Source organism: Semicossyphus pulcher, unplaced genomic scaffold, assembly GCF_022749685.1.
Source record: "Semicossyphus pulcher isolate SPU_LCO1_2020_fin unplaced genomic scaffold, fSemPul1.0.p SCAF_28, whole genome shotgun sequence".
NCBI lineage: Eukaryota > Metazoa > Chordata > Actinopteri > Labriformes > Labridae > Semicossyphus > Semicossyphus pulcher.
In genome coordinates this window covers 5353878-5380817 of record NW_027211702.1, presented here as the reverse complement: position 1 = coordinate 5380817, position 26940 = coordinate 5353878, and the positions used below count along the sequence as shown (strand labels likewise).

General features: G+C 40.9%; 1 protein-coding gene across 1 annotated transcript in view; it reads left to right on the top strand.

Moving 5' to 3' along the window:
• Window positions 1-24952, top strand: part of onecut2 (one cut homeobox 2) — a 40265-nt gene extending 15313 nt beyond the window's left edge. Inside the window, exon 2 of the mRNA XM_069677266.1 lies at window positions 24662-24952. Coding sequence (XP_069533367.1) covers window positions 24662-24951 — 290 coding nt within the window. The 3' untranslated portion in view covers window position 24952. The remainder of the gene's footprint in view (window positions 1-24661) is intronic.
• Window positions 24953-26940: the final 1988 nt, after the last annotated feature.

The following is a 26940-nucleotide window of genomic DNA, read 5'->3' as shown; positions in this document are numbered from 1 at the left end:
TGGAGAGAGTGCTCCTATAATTTGTTGGCAAAGTCCTCGTCATTGCACTTCACTATTTGTATGATTTTATTCGGATCTTGGAAAATCTGTCTGTGAAAGCGCTCAAAGTATGAGAGAGACAAAATCATGGGAGCTGGTCCATTCCACCCTTCACTGTGGAGTAGCCTGTGTTTTTGGTCAAAATACAATGCTTTAAGAAAATACACAATTTGTCATGGAAAAAAGGCACATTGTTATCAGTATTCAGCTCCATTTTGATTGGCTGACAAACAGCTGGCTTTGGATGATTACAAAATATGTCGTAACTGTTCTTGCTGAATGTTTATTTCCAATTCTTTCACAAAAAACACACAATTAGTCACACCGTCTTGTTTAATGATGCTGCATGTCCAATGGGTTTATTCTGTACACAAAACAGTGTGTTCAGATTTGTTCAGTGATACGGTCTGTATTTGCTCTGAGTGTTAAAGTCTCTCGTTTAATCAATATTTGAGACTCGTAGTAATCTAGGTCACCGAGAACAGAGGGTGTCGGTCTGGATCTGATCTTTCCAGAGCAAAGGTGATTATTTGTTTACAATATGTCTCAAATATTACACGGTGCTAATTCATTGATGTTTGTGGCAGATAGAGCACCTTTAAATAGACCGAGCCCACTGAATCTTTCCTAGAATGCCATTAATTCTCTTCTGTCACTGTTGGTTTGTTTTCTCTGCTTCCACGTCTTCTTCCTCCTGAATTCTCTCGCTCTTTCTATCTTCTCCCTCTCTGTTGTTTTCTGCCTCCCGCTGTCGCTCCCTCCCTCCGGTTCATTAGTATTGGTGTCACAGCGCGGCTGAAATAACTCTGTCCAGAGGCGTAATGAACGACGACAGGCGGGACGAACCTGTCAGGCAGCGAGCAGGGTTTATGGTCAAAGACAAACTGTGTTAAAAAAAGGAATAAAAGCAGGAGGTCCGGTTTGACCTTGTGTCCGAACAGCATCCTGTAAAACAAACATTTTATTCTACTGTCAGCATTATTATTACTGTAATGGTTATTATTAGCAGGAATACTATTAACATTGGCATATAAAATGATTCATTAATTAAAATGAAAAAAATATATTTTTTCAGTCAAATTATAAATAATCAAAATTAAATATATAATGAATTAATTTAAGTGTCAATTAAAATAAATGAAAATAAAAGAATCTTTAGACAAAAATAAATAAATAAATATTACATATATAAATTAGAACATGTAGCATTAATTAAAATCCCCAATTATAAAATTTAACATATATATTTTTTATAATAGAGGAATAAATAATTATTTTAAATGTTCAAAATGAATATTTTTTAACTCAAAGTCATTTTTTAAAATTATTATTATTGCTCTTGGCATTGTTAATAGTAATAATTAGAATTCGAAAAAAATATTTGTATTTGCATTGCACCTTTCATACAGGAAATGCAGCTTTAAGTGCTTTTTTATCGACTATTTTCCCATTTAAATTGACTAAAACAAGGATAGAGAGGCAGAATGAGGAGATGAAAACAAAAGCTTTTACATTATAATAATAAAAAATAAGAGAAAAATTAATTAAGAAATTAAGAGACCACTGCAAAAAAATCTGTTTTTCTTTGGGTCTGGTATTTATAGGTTTGTGTTTTTTTTTATTGTAAACAACATTTCTCTCCAAATCAAATATTCTCATTGAGGTATGTTATTTGCAGAACATAACGACTGGTTAAGAAAACCAAAAGATCTTTTTCAGAGCTCCAATAATGCAAAGAAAACAAGTTCATGTTTAAACAACAGAATGTTTTAACTCAGGAAGAGTTCACAGATCAATATCTAGTGAATAACCTGGTTTTTAATCACAGCGTTCATGCATCTCTGCATGCTCTCCACCAGTCTGTCACAGCGCTGCTGGGTGACGTTAGGCCGCTCTTTGTTCGATGGCTCGTGACCATCCATCTTCCTCTTGATCACATTCAGGAGGTTTTCAATGGGGTTCACATCTGGATCGGGCTGGCCCTGACATGTAGAGAGAGACGCTGATTTAAGGAACATTTGGAGTGGGCTCTTAATTTCTTCAGGAGCTGAATAACATGAGGAGGAAAGTTAAAAGAGTCTTGCATAAGGAAAATAAAACCCAATAAATCCAAAGTATAATCATAATAATAAAGTTAAATATAAGTCTATATAGAATGCGTATAAAATCAATAAAATACTACAAGTTTAAGAAATCCTGTATAAGGAAAGTCATGGCTAGTTAAAGGCTATGATTTTGGTTCAGTAAGATCAATAATATTATAGAAAGAAAACAAATTATTATCATTACTAACAGTAATAACAGTTTCACATATTACACACCAAACCCCATTTATATTTCTGTTATTTTTCTGTGCTCTGTGAACTGTGTGTTTGCCGCCTGAGCTGGCAGCTCTGTATGCAAATGTGCTGATGTGTATCTATAACCGATCAATACTGTGATGGTCACACGCACAAACAAGGAAGTAAACGCACATTCTGTTTGTTGTCCTTCCTGCTGCTGTCTCTGCTCACAGTGTTGTTTTCTGTTAGTTCGCTCTCTCTCTCCGTCTGCGAGTCTGTGCTGTTTTTTTCTGAAATGTGTGTGTGTGTGCGTGTGTGTGTTTGTGTCTTTGTGTGTGTGTGTGTGTGTGTGTGTGTGTCTGTGTGTGTGTGAAGCAGCAGTTTTGGGTTCGGCCGTGCGTGCGGATGGATGATGTGGATCGATGGCTGTAATCCCGAGCAGATTAAAAGAGCATTAATACTGGCAACGATAACGTAAACGGTGCGGACCCAGATCTCCATTGATCTGCAGGAACCTGATCCAGACCAGTTCCTGGAAGAGACGGAGGGGGGAGGAGGGGAGGGAGGAGGGGGGAGTGTTGGACAGAGAGAGCTGACATGATCCAACAGAGAGAGAGCGAAGCTGTATCTGAACGACTCATGATGTTAATAACAATAATACACACACTTTAATGTGCAGTTTTATGTGCAAATGAATAACTTAGGAATTGAAAGGTATCGGCTTGGTCTTTAAAGGATGCTAACTACCCAGTAATCAATACAGTATATCTACACATGGCAGCGATGGTTAAAGGGACATTTCGACACGCTTTATGTGGATGTGCAATCAGATGTACATAAGTAATAAATCCTCGTATGTGCTGAACTGACTAAGGAAACTAAATCTTCCTTCTCACCGTGCCTTGCAGGCAGAGCCTACATGTACCAGGATGCATTTCTTCAGCTGCATTCTGTGGTTTTATATCCAGCCAGCCAAAACACTGTAAAATGTCTCCTCCTCCATAACATCCACACTCAATTATTTAGATGCAATATTTCTCTGTTTGTGGCGCAGTCTATAACACAAGCTAAGAGTCCTAGCTTAAATAACCTGTAGTTTCTCTGGATCGCCAACTACATTACTGTACCCTCAATCTGGGATCCCATCGGCTGTAGTCTGAGATGATACAGCCTCTGAGGACACAGGCGAACATGCCGGGCGGTAAGCGATAAATGCCTTCCCGTCAAGACTGCCTTTTCCGCATGCTGCATCGTTACAGGAAGAGAAACTCGTGATTGACTTGTTATTAACGGCTCTTACCTTTGCCCAAATTTCAACATCATGATGCAGATTTGTACGAAGTAACAATTCAAGCTTTGTCAGGTCTGTCCTCAAGAGGAGAAGGAAATCTGAACGCTGAACGGCTTTTGTGACAGCGCGTCAAGGGAATTCATCTCAAGTTAAATTTTAGCTCTAGAACAGATTGTTAGCTATTAGCTGTTAGCATGCAGACGTCTGTTTATAGAGATCAATAAGAAGCTAAATCGTCGTCAGATGAAGCTGATGGGAGCCGGGATGTCATTACAGCGGATTATGTTCCACCTGCTTTTGCTCTCATCATGGACTGTTTTTCTTGCATACGCCGCAGCCTGCTGATACGTGATTGGTCAGTATTACTCGGACTACAAGTGTAGTTCTAACGGAAACCAGAACAATATGTAGAACCTGTAAATAGAGATTTCTGCACACTTAGAATGACAGGGTTCTACTTCCTGCCTGGTAAATTGGTTGTGTTGTCTGAGCTTGGTGCTGTGTTTGCAGTAGGGGGTTGGCAGGGGTGGAATCATACCAACACAGCAATACTCCTGATACGTCAGATTTTTGAAGAATTTCTGTCTTCTAAGTTATGTTGCACTCATTTGTACTTTATGAAAGAGCAGAACAGCCTGTGCAAATAATAATAATAATAATAATAATAATAATAACCTTTATTTAAAGAGCACTTTTCAAACTCCAAGTTACAAAGTGCTTAACAAAGGCAGCAAAACAGACATATAGTATAATTGAATGTGCATTTATATAAAGTTAGGAGTTATGACTATTGTTTTTATTATACTTGACTTTAAGTTTAATATTTCATGTTTAGGTGTAGAATCGCCTCTTTAAATAAATAAATACGTACCGTCGTTTTAAGAGAGCGCACCCTGGCGCACGTACTTCTGTGAAGCTGTTGAACTGTGGAGCCACACGGTTTTTATACTGTGTCCTGTCCTGTTAAGTTTTATGTTATTCAGCAAAGAAAATTCAGTGGATTAACCGACGTGCGACACCTGTGGAATAAAGCTGTTTGTGTTTTCTCAGCTCTACAACGACGTCGAGTGGATTTGTAAAACTACAGCAGTTGGACACGTGTAAGCCGAGGCTACCAGCTAGGCTGTATTTTCTGCGGTAACAGAAATATTAGAAATAACAAGTAATAAAAAAAATTCTAAAAAAGTTGAATTAAATTAAATTTAAGTAAAATCCGGAAATGCAGATAAGTTTTAAGATCCTCCTCCTGATCTCCTCGGGCAGGTCGTGCCAGAGCTTCGGAGCCCTCGCAGCAAGCGCTCTGTCCCCTTTAAATCTTCAGTCTGGCATTTGGTGCACACAGCAGACCTCTGCCCGAGGATCTCAGCGTACGCGTCGGCTTGTACAGTTCTAACAGGTCTGAGATATAGCTGGGAGAAAGGCCGTGGAGAGACTGAAAAGTGATCAGTCATATCTTAAAATCAATTCTCAAACATACTGGGAGCGAGTGTAAAGACGCTAAAACAGGAGCGATGTGAGCAGGTTTTTTGGTTCTGGTTAAAAGCCTGGAGTTCTGTCCAGTCTGAAGTCGATCAATAGATTTTTGACTCACAGGCAGGTAAAAAGGCTGTTACAGTAATCCAGGCGTGATGAGATAAAAAGCGTGTAAAATCGTCTCTGTGTCTTTAAAAGTTAAAACAGATCGAAAACATTTGAAGTGCTTTTGTGCTGGCAAACAATGTTCCCTGAGCGGGTAAAAGATACAAGCCAAACAGCAATGTGTAGATTGCTAAGATTGCTCAATATTGCAATTGATGATATGACATGCGATTAATGAACTTATATTAGTATACGTGTTTGAAGCAAGTCGTCTCTCCGGAATCCAAAATGATTCCAAACACCAGAAGTTTTCCTCACTTCTCGCTCCTACTTCAGCTATCAAACTACCTCACCTCCTGTGAACGCAGGAGGACGAGTACATGAAGGGTTTTTTTCTTATTCGTCCATTTCGGACAGTTTTTGTTGATGTGCACGTGTTCATATCTTGTTAACGCTGAAAATACGATTCATCCTGCAGCTCTGTAAAGATGACTTAGTGCATGTACTCTTTGCTTCTCCACTGCAACAAAAAATGACTCACAAACTATGTTTGAGTCACTCAGCTAAGCTAACAATCATTTAGTCATTAAAAAATATCCAGATTTAGCCAATAGATGTCGCAGTCCTCTCATGACAGCACAAATGCTTCTCTTAATCAGTAAAAGTATCTGTATCAGTTTCTGCATGTTTCTGTGTCTTTGCATTTTTGATCAAACCAAATGTAGCGACATCCTCCTCCCGCAGTGTGCAGCTCATTCATGCGTGATGCCTTTGTGCACGTGTTGCCAAATTGATGGCGATGTAGGGCTCATTTACTTGTGTTTTGTCTCATGTTGTACTTTGAGCTCTAAGGGCCACCGTACCAATCAGTGTATTGACGTTTAAGGCCGATATTTTAAAAGATTAGTCCGTCTGCTTCTGCGGCTTCACCTGGATTTTTGTCCTTCCCTCCTCAGGATGACATATGAGTTTCTTTATCTCACCTGCACAGTTTGTATTTCTCGTGTTGACCTTTCCTCTTATCACTTGTACTGTTTGTGCTGATGAAGCCCAAACCAAACAGAAAGCTCAGTTTGAGGGTCAGATTGTTGGTATTTTTCCTCCTGCTGCTAAAAGCATTAAAAGCAGCCGGTTTGATGTGCATCAGACGGAGGGGTTTGAAGGGAATCCTCTTCGATTTGATTGTGCCACATAACAGGATTCATTTAGCTCAATCTGTCTGTTATTGGATTATGTTTCATATTGGATGGAAGGGATCCAATTGTAGATATTACAGCCTTTAAGGTGGACAGGTTTAGCAGAGCAGAGCGGGCAGAAACATGGCGGAGGAAAAACTAAATATAGAGATGGAGAAAGATAATCACAGGGCATAAAACTAAAGTTAAACTATTAATAAACTATAAACAATAGTGACAATGAATCACAGTAGCTCCAGAATAAAACTAAATACACACTATGGCCAAAAGTAAGCGGACTCTTCTCTGCGTCTTGTCAGTCGTTTATCTCCGAGCTGCTTTTCATCTCTCCGAGCAGGAAATCTGATCAACTGGTATCGCTTGCCGCTGATCGTTTGGAGACAAACACGGCGGTGAGCGGTTTGCCAGGATGTCCGTTTATAGCTGCCCAGCCTCCTTTTGATCAATCACAGATTACAATACAACCTATTGATCAGAGAATATTATCTGCCCGCCTGTGTTTGCTCTCCGCCGGAGCTGCGAGACCGAGCGGCTTCAGGCTGCCAAAAACAGAGCTGATAAGAGAAGGTACTGAGAGGCGGGTTAACTCATCATCTATTAGTCAGTCTGTGTGTGTGTGTGTGTGTGTGTGTGTGTGTAGGTGTGTGTGATTTCCACACAGAGCTTCTCTCTGACTTATCCTCACTGTCAACATTTAGCAGGTTAAAGGTTATTAGATGTTTACCCTGCAGTTTTTTAAACTTTCTCTACAGAGACATTTTGACATCAAACTTTTTCAGTTCTTTAATATTTTTCCTCTTTTTGAACTCGTTTTGCTTGTGTTGACCTCCTTGTTTTACAAGCTTATAGCAAAGTTAAGAGTCCCTGGTCCCTCACTCAAAATGCCGTTTAAGTTCTTGAGTTCCTCATTTGGTTTCTGTCGTCAAAATGCTATTTTCAAAATAAGTTATCTTTTCTTTCAGTCAGACAAATGTAATGGGAGGAAAAAACCTACAAGAAATCAAATGAAAGTCAAAACTAATGCTTTGGGTGATGTAAACAGGAAGTATAATGTTGCCATATTGCCAGTGTTTCAGATAAGTCAGGTAAGGATCCTGAAGTGGCTGAATATAAAGGATGCTACAGTTGAATTACGCTGGAGGACTAAACAGGATGTTTTTATTTCTACCAAGGACCAAATCCTTCAGTCAGGGAATTTTTAAGGATGCATCCTTTGTGTCCTCAGAGCTCCTAAAACTCCCACAATCCCATGCGCAGGATTCACATGTGCACAGTCCTGCCCCTAGATTTTGGAAACAAGGAAAGTATGCTTGTCGTTTCACCCGAGTTCATCATCAAATGTGTTTCTGGGGCGGCTGTGGCTCAGTGGTTGAGTCGGTCATCTTTCAATCAGAAGGTTGGTAGTTCGAGACACTGAACCCCAAATTCTGTGTGAATGATGACTGATCGACAGTTGAGCACTTTACGTAGCAGCCTCTGCCATCAGTGTGTGAATGTGTGTGTGAAAGGGTGAATGTGACATGTAAGCTGTGTCCCAATCCAGGAGCTGCAGCCTTCCGAGGAGGCGATCCACAGGTAGCTAGCTGGCTTACTAGATACCATAACTAACGTCACGTGACTTATTTTAAAGATGATTTGTTTCAAAAGGGCCCTTTGGTCTTATGTAAACGTGTGTAACGCAGCTATTCCATTTAGTTGAAAGCAAAAACGTTTACATTTAAAAGTTTATTCTTTCAGCGGCGTAAGAGTCTCGTTTGAATTGGTGTGCATGTCGGAATACGTCAGCGAAAGATGCACCCGTGGATCCTTCGCGGCCCGGGAAACGGAGGACACATTTGTCGGCAACATCTGAAGGAGCCTTCGAATTGGGACAACCTTCGACTAGGCGCTGTGACACAATCGGCCTTCAAATACGGCCTTCGAAGGCTGCAGCCCCTGGATTGTAGTGTAAAAGCAGCTTCAAGTGGTCGCAAGCGCTGAGGGAAGAATGGAGTATACGGTGACTGGATCTTCTCGGGTGTTTGATCTGCGACGTAGCAAAGGGTTCATTTAAATAGAAATGTTCGAGCATTAAACACCCTGTTGTGCATTTGTTATGTTAGATCCCTGCCTTTTGATTACAGCAGGGTTTTACAGGAAGTCCCTGCTGATTCTGTGAAACATCTGACACGCACACGAAATGATAGAAAGTTTTCCCTAAGGCCTTTTAAAGTTTGTTTTTTAACCCTGAGCCCAGAGGAAAGTTGTAGAAAGTGCTTTTTGCTTCATAGCTCATGCGCGGCTTTAAATTAAATTAAAGTTAATAACAGCTGACGTAGATTGTTGTCATTGTTTTTGTATTAAATGATGAACGTCGGTTTGTTTTGCCGTCTTCCAAACTGCTGAATATCAAATAAAAGCTGAAGAGAGCAGAGCGAGAGGTGGATGACATCAAACTCCTCTGAGGCCATTTCCCCATCAGCTCAATGACATCACTGCGCCACCTTGAGCTGTGATTGGTCAACCGTTTTTCTCCTGGTAAACAACTGGCGATACATTACAGTGTGTGTGTGTGTGTGTGTGTGTGTGTGTGTGTGTGTGGGAGAGAGAGAGAGACCTTTGTCCAATGATGTCATCAGTGGCTGTGTGGACATACAGATTATACACTGATAAACCATCTCTGCCGACACACACACACATTGATTCAGATTACGCTCTCTGCGTTCTTTGTCACAGAAACAGATGAAACCATTTGTTTGTATTTGATGTAGAGCGGGATGAAAACAAGTTACTATAATATCACAAAAATAAATAACATTTTCACTCGGTGCTTTAAAACAGCCTTGAATCAGCTCTTCGTTTTAGCATCATTATGGAATAATTAACTTACAATCCTCTGTCTGCTGTCACACGAGCCTTTAACGGGTTACAAATAATGTCTTTATCATTTCTCTGTCTGTTGCATTTTGCCCGAAGTGACAAAAAAAGATCTCTTTTAAACAGCTTAATAACACATATGCATGTCGACCAGTTAAACAGTGTGTTTTCTATAGTTTTGATCAGAAATTGAGCTCTTACGTGCAGAGGAAGTAAAGATATGTCTTTCATCAGACATCAGAACATCAGAAAATACAGAATATGACATTTCCTGTGCAGATATCTTTGCTCTAAATCAAAAGAAAATTATAAATTGGACATGAAATCAAGCGATGTAAGGTTTTTTACGTCCGTGTAAGCGGTTATTTTAAAGACAATTGATGCACTAACATGTATTTCCAAGTGTGCACTAATTAAGCTCTAATAGCTCAGACTCAGACGGTGATTAATTGATTAACCAATCAACAAAAAGTTAATTACTCTGAATTGGAAAATCAATTAATGATCAGAGTCACTTTAAGTAACAGTGCAGCCAGTAAGCAGCTGTGTGAGGCCTGTATTGTGGAGATATGTTGTGGTGTGTAATGTATGTATGAGTCTGTACGGACTTCACGTTTACTTAAGAATATACTTAATGTACATACAGTTCTGCTGTGAGCTAAATGCTAACCGTAGCATGCTAAAATTTCTTTCCTAATATGCTGATGCTCTACAAGAATAATGATCACCATGTTCCCCATCTTAGTTTGATTATTTGGGAGAATAATAAAGAGACATTTGGCATTAATTTAGAGGCCACACAGTTAATTGGTTAATTAAAGAAACATGGAGGTAAAGGGTATTTCCCAGCCGAGAGACAGACGCTCTGATACTGGCGTTGTTAAAGGATGAATATTCTAACAGATTCATTCATGCTCTCAGTGTTTTAAGTGTGTGTGTGTGAGTGAGTGTGTGTGAGTGTGTGTGTGAGTGTGTGTGTGTGTGTGATAGAGAGGCAGAGACAGAGGCAGTCTTCAGTCTGTTGTTCCATTTCCGGTTATCATCTCAAAACAGAAGGAGGAGAGCATCGCGGTGCATTAAGCACACACACATTTGAGCTGATTGCTACAGTGCTGCTGTGTGTCGCTGCATTCGTCTGCGTGTGTGAGTTTCAGTGCTACGATATGATGCATCAAGTGTTTGCCGAGCTTTAGCATCTCAAGACGATATCACACACTGAAATATTAAAGCTACAAGGAAGAATATTCTGTTTTTACAGCCGTGTTTTAATAGCTTTGATGATGACTCACTCCTCACAGTTATTATGAACCTTTGGGACATTTTATATGAGCTGTCAGAAAACCTGAAACACTCCAGTTTAACCCAAATATGTCGAGCTGCAGCTGTGTGACCTAACAGGCAGTAGAGAGAGTGTGTTTGTAGCTAATACTTTACTCTGTGTTGTTTTTCCTTGCAGGTTTGTAGCTTGTTTGTGCGTCTGTATAAGGTGACACGGTGTTTGTTTTGACTGATGGACCTTGTTTTTCGCTGATGTGGCCCATAAAGAGTTTCATGCACATCGCAGAAAAACTCTCACCGTCGTTGATTTGCATCTTTAAATACGCCTCTCAGTCTGGGATGTAAAAGAGGGACCCGAAAGCTATCAGGGGTTACAACAGGCTCCTGAGGATTGTAGACAGACTGATACAGAGCAGAACACGGATTGTGTTTGCCGTCTCGGCTCCGACCTCATCACTCCTCGCATATTTATTTTACATGCAGATATTTGAGGAGTGATGAGATAATATGTTAAACCCTGCAGGTGAATGCTGGGGTGGTGGTGGGGCTGAGCTCAGTACTGGTGCAGGGCAGCGGTGGCAGTGACAGAGCAGAGGGAGAGACTGGGAATCTCGCAGCTTTAATAGACCGCCACATCGGGAGGAAGTGTTTGTCAGGTGATTGTGGAGAATGACGAATGACAAGTGTGACAAATCAGTGAAGCTCGAGATGCCTGCCTGAAGCAGCTCGCAGGCGTCGCTCCATTTATAAAATGATCAGAATTAACTTGCTCATTGTCGGTATTTCGTGGTGATAGTGGTCCCCATCCTGGTATCCAAATACAAATCCCACACAACATAACGCATTGGTTGGCTTGTTGAGTTTCACTGTTGATCATGTGATTCCATAAATTGACTCTTTAAAGTTGCAATCTTGAAGATCTCAGTTTCGTTCTCTTTGGCGCCACCTATGGTGATAAACGGTAATTGCGGGAGCACACTTCCCAGATGTCCAGACAGTGTTGCATGTGTGACGTCCACGGTTGGCTCCGGTTGTAACTCTTGATTTTCCTGGCTGACGGTCGCTTTCCTTTTCAGACTGTTTGCTTCATCTGAGCGTCGAGTTTGTTTCTTCTTCTTTGGATTTTCACTTCTTGTTGAAGTTGTATCTGTAGTCATCCATCTTTTCTTTGTTTGTTCAGCCATAGTAGATTACTGTTTACTCGCAACACCTGCAGAGACCAGAAAAGCAGCCGCTTAGCTCCGCCTACCCTCTCTGACAGACCAACCACTGCTGGCTGATGGAAAACACGTCAGACACCCAGTCTGTAATACTGTAAATGCAAAGGCTTTCATCAGCGGGTCATAGGCTCAATCACCAGTGTGTTACCTCATTCGGCGACAGATAGAGACTTAACAGACATTTATTTACATGAAAATCTCAGAGATTACTTTATCAGTTCCTCCTGACACTACCAATGGAAAAACAGGCAATGCACTCAAAAATGCACAACTCACACTTGGCAGAGAGAAGTAAAAGGCAGAGTTTAAATGTCCAGTCCAGGTTCGGTACACAGGTAATCACAACAATAATCCAAAGGGGCGAAATGCCATACTATACTAGCAGTACGTACTGATTTGGCCAAAATGTAGGATGTAGGATGTAGTATGCAAACAAAAGCACAATGTGCAGTATGCCAAAAATACCCGGATGTCGTACTGAAAAAATCTCCAGTATGCATCGGACCAGTCTGCCTCGCCTACTGTATCCCACAATGCAAAGCGCTGGAACATCACAGCCGCAGTTAAAATAGCAGACAGCGGCAGCATTCGAGCAGAAGGGGGCGCTATAGTTAAAGAAACCACGGCTTGTTTTTGTCCGGAAACTGGCGCCTGGTGTAGCATACTGCAAAATGAATTTGAAAAGCTTCTCCAAACTAAATACTACCTCCAAACGCAGTATGCAGAATGTGGTATCCGATTTCGAACACAGTGAGGGAGCAGGGATCTGAAAGACAGAGACAAGGGTGACTTTCAAAATAAAACAGGAAATAACAACACGAATGAAATGAAAACAAAACATGACCTCAAGGAACTTGATGGACCGCGTCACCTCCAGGATTTCACAGCTTTCTGTGTGATTGTCACCCCTAAAATGCCTCATTTTCTGTGTAGCACATGACACATTTACTGAAAGGCAGTACAGGGACAAACACTCCAATAAAGCCATCTATTGGCTGAGCGAGCTGTCTGTCTTCTGATATCACTTCCGGGCTTTGGCATCTTTCCTGTTCGCCTTGGGAGAAGGGGCTGTTTTCAGTTGTTCTTTTCTGCAACCTTCCTTTTAGAGGTCACTAAATCTTTAAATTTCAATTAAAATCTTTAGTTCTCTTTTTAATTTGAACTTTGGGGACGTGCTTTCAACTGGCTGACAATAACTGATAATGCTGTGAATCATATAACCAATTTTTAACGCGTCTTATGTGCAGCCCTGGACTCGCCTCCTGTAAACTTTGAAAGCCTGAAGCAGAATTAACTGACAGCTGTGATTTTTGTGTGTGTTGGAAAAGTCGCCTCTGACATCACGCTGACATCACACACATTAAGAATGTCACACAGATAATTAACGATTCCATCAAAACATGTCTCAGCTCTGCCGGCTCATGACGGAGTGCCGAAGCGTCCAAATGTGGCGCCACACACAAGCAGTGAAGAGTATGTTGAAGGGCGACTTTACTACTTACCCTGCACTTATATGCCCTCTGTGTAATGGATACCAAGGCTTAAGTGGTAATGGTGCAATAAAAAAAAGATACAGAGAGAGAAGGAAGAGGAGAGACGTGGAGAAAGGAGGGAAGAGAGAGACAGAAAGGTAGGAGGGGCAGGAAGATGAAGGAGAGGAAGGAGACACAACAGAGGCAAGGAGACAGGAAGGAAGAAAAGAGAAGAAAGAGTTGGAGATGAAGAAAGTTCAAGACAAAAGAGGGAGGGTGAAAGGGAAAATGAGGAAGATGCAAAAGATAGATGAGACGAAAAAGAAGAAAAGGCGAGCTGAAAAAGAAAAATGATTTAGGAGAGAGACGAGGGAAGACTGAGAGGAAAAGAAAGATGGAGGAGACAGTGATGGAAGACAAAAGAAAAAGCAAAGCAGCAATAAAATGTCTCACAAAGAAAGTCTCGAGTCAGAGAGACATGAGAAATAGGAAATGGAGAGAGAGCTCTTCAGCTGATTGCAGCCTTTTGTGCTATAAATCTTCTTTTCATACAGAACGAAGCCTGTCTGTCTCGCTCTGTGGAGTCCTGACAGAAATATACGTCTTTATATTCAGCTTTATTGATCTCTAAACTCTCTGCTCTTTCTCCTCTTTTAATCTCTCACTGTGTTGCATTTTGTCTGCACCCTGCAATATCTACAATTTCATCTAAATCCCCCTCTTTTACCTCAGTCTGTGTCCAGCCATCACAGACGGAGACAGAGGTCTGTGTCTGGGAAAATGCTAAAAGAGGGAAATGTTCAATATCCCAAGAAGGAAACCTCCCTGTAAGCTTAAGTGCAGAGTTAGCTATTAGCATGTAGCCATTTTTTCTCGGCTCTCTGATCAATGCTTTGAAGATCAGTTGTAGTTTGAGTTCCAGCTGAGTGATTTTAGATAAAATTGTATGTTCATGATCCCAGGGAAGTGTTTCACTTTTGTAATAATGTAAAACACCTGACGAGGTGCTGTGTTTAGATTAAAAACTGCAGGACTTTCAAAGAAAACAATTGCATACAACTAATACTGCTTGTTTGAGAAGGCTTCCATGCCCTTAAATTCTGCAGCAGGTATACAGCAGGAATTTTATATCCTAATCTTCACGATAGCATATAACTTCCTAATTTGGGCAGCAGGAATTTTTCTATGCAAATGTATATGTTAGCATCTTGCTTCCTAAATTATGCAGCAAGTATAGGCCTCCAGCAGGAATTTATATGTTAATGTATACGTTAGCATCTTACTTCCTAATTTGTGCAGCAGGTACACAGCAGGAATTTTATATGCTAATTTACACGTTAGCATCTTACTTTCTGATTTGTGCAGCAAGTATACAGCAGCATATATGCTAATGTTAACAGCACACATGTATTTCTTATGTTAATGATACTTCTGTGCTCAACCTGGTGGTAAACAGGTAAACAGCAGGAACAAAAGTGTTTAGCTTAACATTAGCATATTTATTTTGCACTAAAACACACCTAGCACAACAACATTACATTAGCATATGACTTTTTTACCAACATAACTTGAGCGCTAACACGTGGAGCAGGAAACAGCTGCAGATAAATAAAGGCTAGATACAACTTACATACAAACTTTTCTTTTGTTGGGGTTGTTTCTGTGCTGTTAATATATGGAATGATTAAAAAACAGACATTGTTGTATGCTTTTGTCATTGCTAGCATTTAGCTGCATTTTTTTATGATAATAAAACTTGTGTGAGTGCTCTTAAGCTACAGGACAACAGCAGGAATTTCATGTGCTAAAGTTAACAGTGACAGGGTTTTTACTTAGACCGTTTTGCCGTTAGCTTAGCCTATACCTTTCCTCCAGCTCTGCAGCCCAGTATACACTACCAGTCAAAAGTTTGGACACATTTCCTCATACAAGTGAATGGGAAAGTGTGTCCAAACTTATGACTGGTAGTGTATGTTTGTATAAAGTTATGCTAGTGTTTGCTTTCTTGCTCTATTAGGCTACTTTTGCAGCACGCTAACAGCTAATGTATTTAGAATACACTGTATATATCCTAATCTTAATGTTATTATGTTAACTTTTTTAACTTTACTTGTGTGAGGGGCTTCTTTGTCTCTAACCTGTGTGGAAGAAAAAGGCAGGAATTTTAGATATGTTAGCATAAAACATTTATGCTAATGTAACGTATGTGAGGGGAGCTTCTGTTCTTTGTAACTGTGTTGCTTGCTGATGGTTTGGGACAGTCACAGCTCATCCTTCATCACCTGCAAAAAGCTAACTTTGGTAGTCTCAGTTATCATTAAGCGGCCATTTCTGACTGAAATTCCAGATGTCATGTTTGCTAGCCAGAGCTCTCAAATGGCTATCAGAGTAAGCCTTCTTGTTTGAAATGTGTTTGTAAATTAGACCGTTTTCTATTTTCAGGCAAACTTACTTGAGCTTACACAGCACCCTATACAATTTCTTCTGTATACATAAAGCATTGTGGAAAATAGTGTCTATCAGCAACAGGACACAGACATGGCACAGTGGAGACTGAGGCCGTCATGGTAAAGCTGCCAGGCTGTGATCTATCTTTGTGGTGAGGATGAAAACAGTCTCTAATGACTCTGCTGAGCTCCTCTTTCTCCTCCCTCGCTCTCCCCCTCCGTCTGTAAAATGAAACCAAAGCTTGCTGGCTCACTCACTTCCTCTCTTTAAACTTTTACATTTAATAAACTTCAAGAATAAAATGCAGCACAAAGAGCTTTGCATAGACGTAAATGATAAAATACATATAATAAGTGGGTAAAATCAATGTTTCGTAGTAGAAGTCTCTTTCTCTCGCTTGTCGTACTTCGCTCCAGTAACATAAATAGTCTTATCGTAGTTTTATCTCGGTTTTTATTTCGACTATCCATTAATTAAAATAATAACTAAATGCAATCAAGTTGTCAACAGGAGTTAGCTGTACATTTTGGGACATACAGCAGGGTATCGTCTGCATATTGATGTTGTTGTTAAGTGGCTCAGATAGAGCCTTGAGGGACACATCATTTTAAAAATATGGTTACCAATAGAAACAATAAGGTATCAATAAATGTAGCAGAACCAGCGATTCATGTCTCTTTTTTTCTTAAGAATTCATGGCTGCAAAAACGACTCAGTGTTTGAGGCGATTGAGAGATAATTAATTGCAAACTGTTGTCAGAAACTGGCTGAAAATGTCATCCGCCTTGTTCATCTTCCCTCCATTTTTCTCTGCTCCCTGACCGCTCCATAAGGCTCTCTTCACGTTTCCTTACCTTCTATCCTTTCTCTCTCTGCATCCCTCTCCTCCTTTTGTCCTCCTTCTTTCTCATCATCCTTATTCCCCACTGCTATCTCCCTATCTGTCTCTGCTATCCATCTTTTCCTCTCCATTTCCTTTTCTCCTCCCTACCCTCTGTGCTCAGTTGGTTCTCTCTGTTTCTCTGTATTCACTTGGAATGGCTGCTTCAATAAAACATCAGCTTGATGTTTCTATTGACGTTTAGCAGCCCTTGACTCTTAAAACCTCTGTATAATACATTGATGTGCTTGCTGTGAGTGTTACCAGCTCTCGAGGCTAAGCACTTGACTCAGCCCCATTCAGGTGAATGGAGAAAAGGCTTTAAGGTGAAATAATGACTCTCAGCTGCCGTATTGGAAGACTTGACCTCTTGGTCAGCGTGCGTGTTAACACCTGAGTGTGTTTTGTTTTCTTGTTGTGCACATAGGAGGTTAATTCTGATAGCTGTGGCAGGTTTAGGAACGTTTTGATAGGCCCTTGATTTTAGGTTTGTTTCATTTCTAGCTCTCCATTTTACCAGGTGAAACAACAAGAAGATGTTATTAGCAGTGGTAAGCTAGCCTATGGAGCTAGCATGAACATTAGCTTGAATGTTTAATATGAATCTTATATCGACATGCATGATATTGTGCTAAAATGGTCAATAACTTTTTAATTATTTTATTAGAATTTCCTCAAACAGGGATATAGCCATTTTAATACCATTGCTCGCCTCCCTACATGCAAATGTTCCACCAAAACTTGCTCCTTCCTGACACTTGGGAGGGATGGTGGTTTTATGATACTGAAAGCTGTATATTTTAATTACATTGCTGCATGTAAAGGCCCAACTAGGGACAGGAGCTAGCACGAAAATTAGCACAAGCTATAAACACAAACTGTAAGCTGTGTCCCATTTCAGGGGCTGCATCTTTTGTATTTGAAGGCCGATTGCGTCACAGCGCCGTGTCGAAGGCTCCTTCACATGGGGCCGACAAATGCCTCCTCCTTTTCCCAGGCCACGAAGGATCCATTGGGTGCATCCTTCACGGCTAAGCGTATCCCGAAATTCATTGAGCACCAATTCAAACAAGATGGCGGACTCTTAAACGACCGAGGAATACACTTTAAATCGAATAGCTGCGATACAAATGTTAAAAACAACAGGGGCTTTGAAACAAATTATCTTTGAAATTATATGTAATAATAATAATAATAATAATACATTTTATTTGTATTGCATTTTATATTTAGTGAATCTCAAAGTGCTACAGAGAAGAAAGATAAAACAAGACAATTTATATGTGTGAAAAGGAGAGCCTATAAAAGGCACTTAGCAAAAAGCTTTCTTAAAAAGACACGTTTTTAGGTCCCGTTTAAAAACATCTGCAGTCTGTGGGGCCCTCAGGTGGTCGGGGAGGGTGTTCCACAGCCTCGGAGCTGCAGAGGAAAAGGCCCGATCACCCATTGTGCGGAGCTTGTTAAGTTACGTTAGCTAGCTACCTGTTGCTAGGCAACAGGAGCAGCACTTTGTTATGCAAGGTTAAGGGCGGGAACAGCTGGTGATGCAAACAGGAAATCCTCCGTAGACCGAACCGTCTCGTTTCGGTTCGGCCTTAGCGTCTACACAGGATACGAATGTCGAGATCGCGTCCTTCAAAGGATGCAGCCCCTGAACTGAGACACAGCTTGTAAACACATCAGTTTCATGCTCTGTATTGGAACTATGTTAGATTGCATCGTCACTTATAAAGGGCATTGTTGCTCAAATCTGGGTTTAGCGTGGCCCAAGATGATTGTGATTGGTATGCAGGAAGACAAACAACCTAGAGCTCTTTTCCCCTCATTCTGCCAAATTAGGATGGGCTCAACGAAACCTTCATCCAACGCTTAAACAAATATTTTTGTTCTGTATAAAAGAGAACTGCAGTTTTATACACAGCTCTGATTGTAATAGTGATTACTTTTTAACGATTATGGATACCTGACTAAAATCCTGATAACTATTGAGCTGAAGATGCTCATAAGAGACGTTGGATACGGTCATTCAGATGATGATGTAATGATCGCTCTGCTGTTTGGGGAATCATTACGGCCGCTGTGAATGCAGCTTAATGTCGATGTTTGTGTGTAATAGAAGAGACGAGGGAGGAACGCTGTGACCGAGCGACACACAGCTGACTCACAGGCGGGCAAAAACAAAGAGCAGGTTCTCGGTATTTTCTGCTGATCTCGTTTGCAGTTAGAGACGCGTTTAGCAGCACTGATGTCTGTGAGAGCGAGCTGATGAAAGACAGAGGAACCCTGCTTTATTGATCCGATTGATTCAGCCCTTACCTTTAAAGAAAAGCCACCCCTCCCCCGTCCCTCGCTCTCACCCGTCCTCACACCGGTAAACCCCTTTTGAATAATATAATTGCGTATTTGATCCTCACTGTAACCTGGACCAGAGGAAAAAAAGCCTGATTGAATCACTCAGGCGTGCTCTTTTCTCCATTGACAGCAGACTGCGTTTCTGTGTGTGTGTGTGTGTGGGCGGGAGATTTTGATTGCTCCCTTTTACACGTAAATGTCTGCACTTTTTCTTTTTTTCTCTCTGTCTGGGCTGAACTGCTGCCGAGCTGCTTTTCATGGAGCTACAGTAAGCATAAAGCAGAGAGGCAGACACACGGGGGAAGGTGTACCTTTGATATCTGTTTACAGTGTTTCATTATTGTTTATTTGTTGACATGTTTGAAACATTTTGATGTTTGTCAAGAGATCAGTCTTACCTTTTCCCTCTTGTGTTTTTAAAAAAAAGAAAATATATCTGTGTATGACTACAATATTCACATCAGCACTGCCTCCCCAAATTTTAAAGGATTTTTTAAATCCATGCTGAAGTCTTACACAGACTCAATACGCAATATACAAGATTTCATGGACGCAAACCATGGCAATCAGCTAGGATATACACGCGTTGTATGCACATCACCAAGCTTTTTAGAAGTGAATCCAAAGTTAGCAAGTAATAAACTCTATTTTCTCTTTGATGTATTTTCCCGACTTAATGGGCACAAATTTTTCTGGGAGTGAAACCATGAAGTTGAAGCAGAAACAAACACAACTTATCAGTTTGTACTTTGTATAACGTCGGGTTCTCTAAATGGATTGCGGACCATTTGCAACAGCGCCACCCTTGGAGGAAGGCCTTACCAGAAACAACCGCGTACTCAATGACAATATGCTACAATAGGAAACACCACAACAATATTTTTCTGTAGGCCATCCATATTTGGGAATAAATGTTTTGCCATTTGAATAATAGATGGACATAGTAAGTTTTAAAATACATTTTATTGACAATTGCAAGTGACAAATTTCTAGAGACCCCCCAAATGTTGAGTGTCATTCCTGTATTTCGCACCCTGGATGGGATGCGTTATCAACAGGGTCAAGAAGTGAAAACTGTGTTCAAAGCATAAAGTTATCAGTCCAGACAAACTGAAGAGGTTTAACCTGAGCTATGTAAGTCCTGATTTTTGTCTTTGTTAGTTTAAATGATGATCTTTGCCCGGTGATTCGATCAAACGGTTGTAAATATTAAAGTTTATCACTTCTGACCATTAATATCTCTGAAAAATAACAGGGTAAGGAAAAGTGACACTGAGAGAGAGCGACTGAGTTTGTAAGGGCCTGTGTCCACTAACGGCGTTTTTTGCACTGGCAGCGCCAACGACCTCAATTTCCGAGCGCTTCTCACCGGAGGTTACTGTTGCTAGGATACGAAAGGTCTGCTTCCCTTGGTAACGAACATTAAGGGCCCGAACAGACGGAACACGTTTTAGCAGCTGGGGGCTTTTTTGTCATTTTTTCAATGAGAGGCTCAAGTTGAAAAAAAAACTTCCTTTTAACAGGCAGAAACCTTGAGCAGAACCAGACTCATGTTGAACAGCCATCTGCCTCGACGAGTTTACAATATAACGGTTAGGTTAATGACCGTAGGCTTCAACAGAACAGCCTGCAAAACGCGCTCTGTCTGATCAGGCCCTAAGTCTGTTTTGCTCCGTATACTTAATTTTTACTTTTATTCAAGGACATTTTTACAAAGAAAACATAAAATCAGTGTAAAAGAATCGTGTCCTGATGTTAGCAGCAGCTCTACACCTGGAAACTGTACCCTCGAAAAACAAAAGAATTAGCTTCTCCTCCGCCATTTTTGTTGACAAAGTTGATATCAAAAGTCCCGCCCTTCTTGATTTTGACTGGTCGCTGAGGGAGAAGTGACACTGACGAGGGCGGCAGTCTTCCAGAGGTTAAACTATTTTCAACTGAGACAAAAAACAGCTGACGCTGAGGACGTTTTTATTACATTGGTTTTATGCTGATTTTGTGTAGAAAAAAATCGCCGCCAGCTCAAAAAACGCCGTCGGTGGACACAGGTCCTAAATAGATTTTTGCCTCTGCTAGACACAGGGCGTCAAATAATACTTTGACATTCAGATATCAGTGTTTTTAGTTTGCATTTCAGCCGGTGGTTACATATTGTGGTGCATTTTTCCCCCAATGGTCGTCCAGGCTTTCAGAGTATGATGACTTGCATTCTGTCTCTGTGGATGAATTATAAATATTGTGCAAAATGCTTAACGTACACCGTCTGAACAAGGTCATTTAGCCTCCACTTAATGTTTTGTCATTCTGTGCTTGTTCATCATTGGATATTCCAAAATAGGCAGCAGATTTTAAGAGCAGATAAGCAATATAGTGCTGATACAAGACGTGTGTCTGTCATTTAACCCGATTGGTCCCATGCATGTAGACATTAACACACTGTCCAGTCTGTGTGTGTGGAGGTGTGGCGTAGCCGAGCAGATCAAAGACGTGCAGGGCAGGGAGAAGAGAGGAGGAAGAGAAAAGGTGGAGCTGTGACGAAGTGCTGCAGGAAGGATTACAAAAAAACAATGCTCAGTCAATAATTAAAAAACAGTACATTGCATTAACATATAATTATATCACGTAGGAAAGCAGGATAAGTGTTTGTAATGCGTTAATACTGAAAGTAAAGCCCTGTGTACTCTTTCCTGTCAGGTGGAAGTAGCTCCGCTCTCTCAGAGCTACGACAGCTTCATGATGATCCACACAGGCGCAGTCAGAGCTCTGAGGACATGCCAGGTGCTAAAACAAACACAAACACCATTTACATTATAAATCTGTTCACTGTAGTCTGAATTATTAGACGTGACAATGACTAACTCTTTAAACTGAAGCAGTGTAAAGTAAACAATAACTACAGATACATTTCAGTTAATACACATCAGTATCCAACAAACACTGTGACTTTGTTTCACTTAAAGCACTCACAAAAGGTACATTAAAATGTATAAGTGAGTGTTCAAATTAAAATTAGTTGTAAAACATGCACGTGATATGTGTATATGTGCTAAAAAGTTAATTGAATTAGAATCCTTGACATATTTTTACCTGACAATGACAGATTTATTCATCAGTATTCACTGATCTGACTTCCTATGAAACTCCTGTGTAGAGAAGCTTTGTGGTAAAATGTGTCTTTTGGTTTGTCTGTTCCACTCTGCTCATTTCATCCCTCCATCTACATCGTCCTCCAGTGTCGCATGGTATAATTCTTGAATCTATTTTACAGTTATATTATAGATGATGTTATTATCATCATTATATTAATAACTGTAGCAGGAGAAAGACTTATAGAAGCTGACAGTCGATGTTTTATCTCACAGAAACCCTGAAACTAATCGAGTCCAAAGTCCGACAGCGTTTCTAGTTTACACTTTAGATAAAACAAACTGTGACGCACGTCATGTTCATGTTGTTCTCTTCACTGTACAGAATGCCACACCAATAATAAATTGCTGCTTTTCTATCAGTAAAAACATTAAGAAGAAGTTGAACAGCACTTTAATGTCTCGTAACAGTTATAATAATAACGCAGAGATATGTTAAATATTATTAAGTTGGAATATAGTAAAATAATTATGTAATAAAGATATAAAACATTGTAAAATAAGCTTAAATAAATATTTATTAAATATATTTGAGCTACATTTGTATTGTGGTTTCAAAGACCAGGCTCAAATGCTCTTCTTCCTCCTCCTCTTCTTCCTCCTCCTCTTCTTCCTCCTCTTCTTCTTCCTTCTGTTCTTTTTCCTCTTCTTTTTTTTTTACTCCTCTTCTTGTTCTTTTTCTTCTTTTCCTCTTCCTTCTCGTCTCCTTCCTCCTCTTTTTGTTCTTATTTTCTTCTTCTTCTTCTGCTCCTTTTTCCACTTCCCCCTTCTTCTTCTCCTCATCGTTTTACTCTACTTCTTCTTTTCCTCTTCTTGTTCTTTTTCTTCTTCTTTACCTCTCCCCCCTCTCCTTCCTCCTCTTTTTCTCTTTCTCTTCTTCTTCATATTGTTATTATTATTATTACTCAAAGCAGACGTGTGTCTTTGCTGTCGTACACACATTATAGACACACACACACACACACACACACACACACACACACACACACACACACACACACACACTGAATATATACTGTATATTATTGATCGCTGTGTGTTTGAGGCTCAGCGTTCTTCATATTCAGAGATCACTAGTGCCACCTGTCAGTGACTGGCTGTACTACAACCACAAGGAGGATCAGCATGAATTCTTTATAACATTTCACCTAATTACCCAGAGAAGAGGAGAAGAAGAAGAATCGCCTCATTTAAACTGAAACACACGACAGGGACGTTCACATGTGAGACACACCGCACGGCTCTGAAGGCTCTAAAGCTTCTCGATCGTCTATCACGAGACAAAGAGACTGTGATACAGGAAACAGAAGGAGGGATGTGTGTGCGTGTGTGTGTGTGTGTGTGTGTGTGTGTGTGTGCAGCGAAGGTAGCCTCCCCTTACATAACAGTTTTGTGACTGAACTGAGTCGTTAACCTGATTGGTGCTGATCAGCCGGGCTCTGACTCTGCATGCTTAATTCAGAGAGGTAATTAAATGAAACGCACCCACGCCTCCTCCTCCTTCTTATTATTGACTGCCTGAGATACAACAGCAGACACATTAGAGGCTGTGTTATTGTTGTTGTTGTTTGTGACTATGAGAAAACATTAATTACTTTTTTGTAATTCAGCATGAAACTATTTCTCACACAGAAGTTACATCCATCCATTATCTATACCGCTTATCCTGTTCAGGGTCGAGGGGGGGCTGGAGCCTATCCCAGCTGTCACTGGGCGAGAGGCGGGGTTACACCTGGACAGGTCGCCAGTCAATCACAGGGCTGACACACAGAGACAGGCTACCTTTCACGCTCACTTTTAGAGTTACCATGAACCTAACGAGCATGTCTTTGGACTGTGGGAGGAAGCCGGAGTACCCAGAGGGCACCCACGCCTGCATGGGGACGGTGGGGTTCATGGTCGAAACCTTAAAGTAATAATCTCGAAGATTTTCATGTAAATAAATGTCTATCTATCACTGAATGAGGTAACACAATGTGATTGAGCCTATGGCCCACTGATGACTGATCCCAAGCGACGCCCAGTTAGTGACGTGTTTCCCATCAGCCAGCAGTGGTTGGTCTGCCAGAGAGGGTAGGCGGAGCTAAGCGGCTGCAAGAGAGCCGTCAAAGAGAACGAAACTGAGATCTTCGAGACTGTTTTGAAGGGTTTAGTCACATATCTTTGATCATAATATCCTGTGTTTTGTCTGCTTTGCTTTCACACCAAGAAAAACACACCAGTTAGCTTGTGCGTTCAAAAATTCCGAGTAAAATGGCCAAACAGTGAGCGAAAATTTAAACCTAAACAAACCAAATCAAACAGATTATTGCACTAGAGGTAAAAAGCCTGCTAATAAACTCAACATTCATCATCATTCATCTGCATTTACTTTTCATATGATGCTGATATTTTTCTGTGAAGCTGCACAACATTGGTAAAGTTTTGTAATAATAGAGTAACAGACAAACAGAGAGACAGACAGACAGCATGTGCCCACATATCAGATGTACAGAGGAACATAAACATCAGCTTGAGTTTCATTTAAGACTCGCTGCAGAATCGTCCTCTAATATTAAACTGTTGTTTCAACAATAAAAACAACACTAACTCCCTGCTCTTCCTCCTCCTCCTCTTTTCACAGCGTGCAAACGGAAGGAGCAGGACACGGGGAAGGACCGCAACAGTACGCCAAAGAAGTCGCGGCTGGTCTTCACCGACCTGCAGCGGCGCACCCTGCTGGCCATCTTCAAGGAGAACAAGCGGCCGTCCAAAGAGATGCAGCTCACCATCTCGCAGCAGCTGGGCCTCGAGCTCACCACCGTCAGCAACTTCTTCATGAACGCCCGCCGCCGGAGCCTCGACAAATGGACAGACGACGGAGCCAGCCCCGGCGGCCAATCTTCGGCGTCCAGCACTTGTACCAAAGCGTGATAAAAGACGGGCGAGGAGGGGGGAGGGGAGGAGAGACAGGGAGGGGAGGGGGTGACGGGTGGGGAGGGATGGAGGGATTGAGGGCGCGGGTTGAGGTATCGTCCGGTCGAAGCGACGAGGAAAACCAAACTTTTTACATTTTTTTTGTTTGTTTGTCTCTTGCTTTTATCGAGGGTGACAAACTGAGAGAGGGGCTGCTCACTGCGACGACTTGTTTGTAGCCTAACCGCCTTTTGCAAATTCATCATGCATCCATAAAGAAGCTGAAGGGTAAACTCGTCTTTAACACACAATAACCTCACTCGTAATCTAACCTTTCACTGCTGACACACTAGCCCAAATACCAAAGACTAGAAGACAATGTGTGTTTTCTATTATGCAATATAAGCTAGGAACCCACCAACCCACCAACCAACCAATGAAAGCTTTACGACTGCAGAATGTGTTAGAAGCTCTGTGATCACATGATGTGGAAATTCTGTCGTATTTGACTCTCAAATGTCCAAAAAGGGAAACGATGGATCTGTTTGGGTGCAGAGTTGAAGAATTCAAAAGTTAGATTTCAGCGATTGCACAGCCAAATTTAAGGAGCTTTTTTTTAATTTATGAAACAAAAGGAAGTTTAAATCTATTTTAACCAAACCAAAGATACATGAGGCTTAATTTCCTGGTCAAAAGAAACCATGCAATGACTGAGCGTCTTCTTGTTGACCCTGGAAATACAAACAGGCCTGTATTATAGCCTGTCGTGTGCTCTGCATGCACACAAAAGCTAGGGGGCTTGAAACATACATTCTTTATCAGTTTATAAATCGCTTTCGTGTAAATTTGGTTGTGCAGTCTCTGGTTTTATTGGCAGAAAAACCAAAGTCTGTTTCCCATTGGGATCAGAATTAAAGAGTTGGCCTCCAGGATCTTCAGTATACATTTAAAAATGGAAATAAGTATCTCTGGAACAAATATGATCCAGGTTGTAGATGCATTACTTTCTAAAATTACTACAAAACTTAATCAACTCTCGACGAAACTCTTCAAATGTTACCAAAATAAGAGCAACATGTTTTGAATTGACTGTGAGGATTCTTAAAGTTGGCAAAATATGCAAGCACAAACACACAGACACACAAACATTCACCGATGCACATGCAGCTTAATGCATAATTTGAGCCGACATGTCGAGCTACAAGCTTTCTCAGCATACTAAGTGGAGTATGAGTGTATTATACAACATATGTGAGCACAATCTTGAAGCACATTTTCTTTGCAATAGAACCGGGGCTCTCTGCCGAGCCGAGTGGTCTTCACGTCTTAGAAAAACTCAGGATACCATTTTTTCTAAACGGTGGCTGAAATCCATTCGGTGTCTGTCGTTACACAATTTACAGTAAGAAAGAACACACACACACACACACACACACACACTTTGTTGCAGACAAACAAACACACCTCCTTGAAAGATAAATTCAATGAAAAAATCCCCAGAATTCCCGCCCTGACCGAACATGTAGGCTAAACCAAAGCTAAGCTCCAAGTTTACCCTGGCTTCACCCACCCATCATTTGTTTTACCACGTAGCTCAATCAGGGGCGGCAGCTTCAAACTAGCATCTTAGCATTAGCACAATCTTTGTTTTCTGTTGGAAGACGTTAATACTGCTGAAAACTGGTCCTGACGAAGAGACGAAACAGTCTGGAGACAGACAAAGACAAAGGCCGACTTCTCCCTGTTCAAATGGGTGTAGAATCAAAATGTGTGAAATGGGCACAGAAAGTAACGTTTGCTTCAAATATGTCATCTATAACTGCTCCAAATGGCACCATAAAACATGTGGACATGGTCCGATTAATTGAACAAAGCAGGGGGAGTGAAACATAGTCTTTGGACAATCTATACTCAAAGGCGTTCATGGTGTTAGACTTGGTTTTACACAAAAAGTGACAAAAGAATCATTAAAACCCAAATCCTTAGATAATCTTTAAGAATTCACCA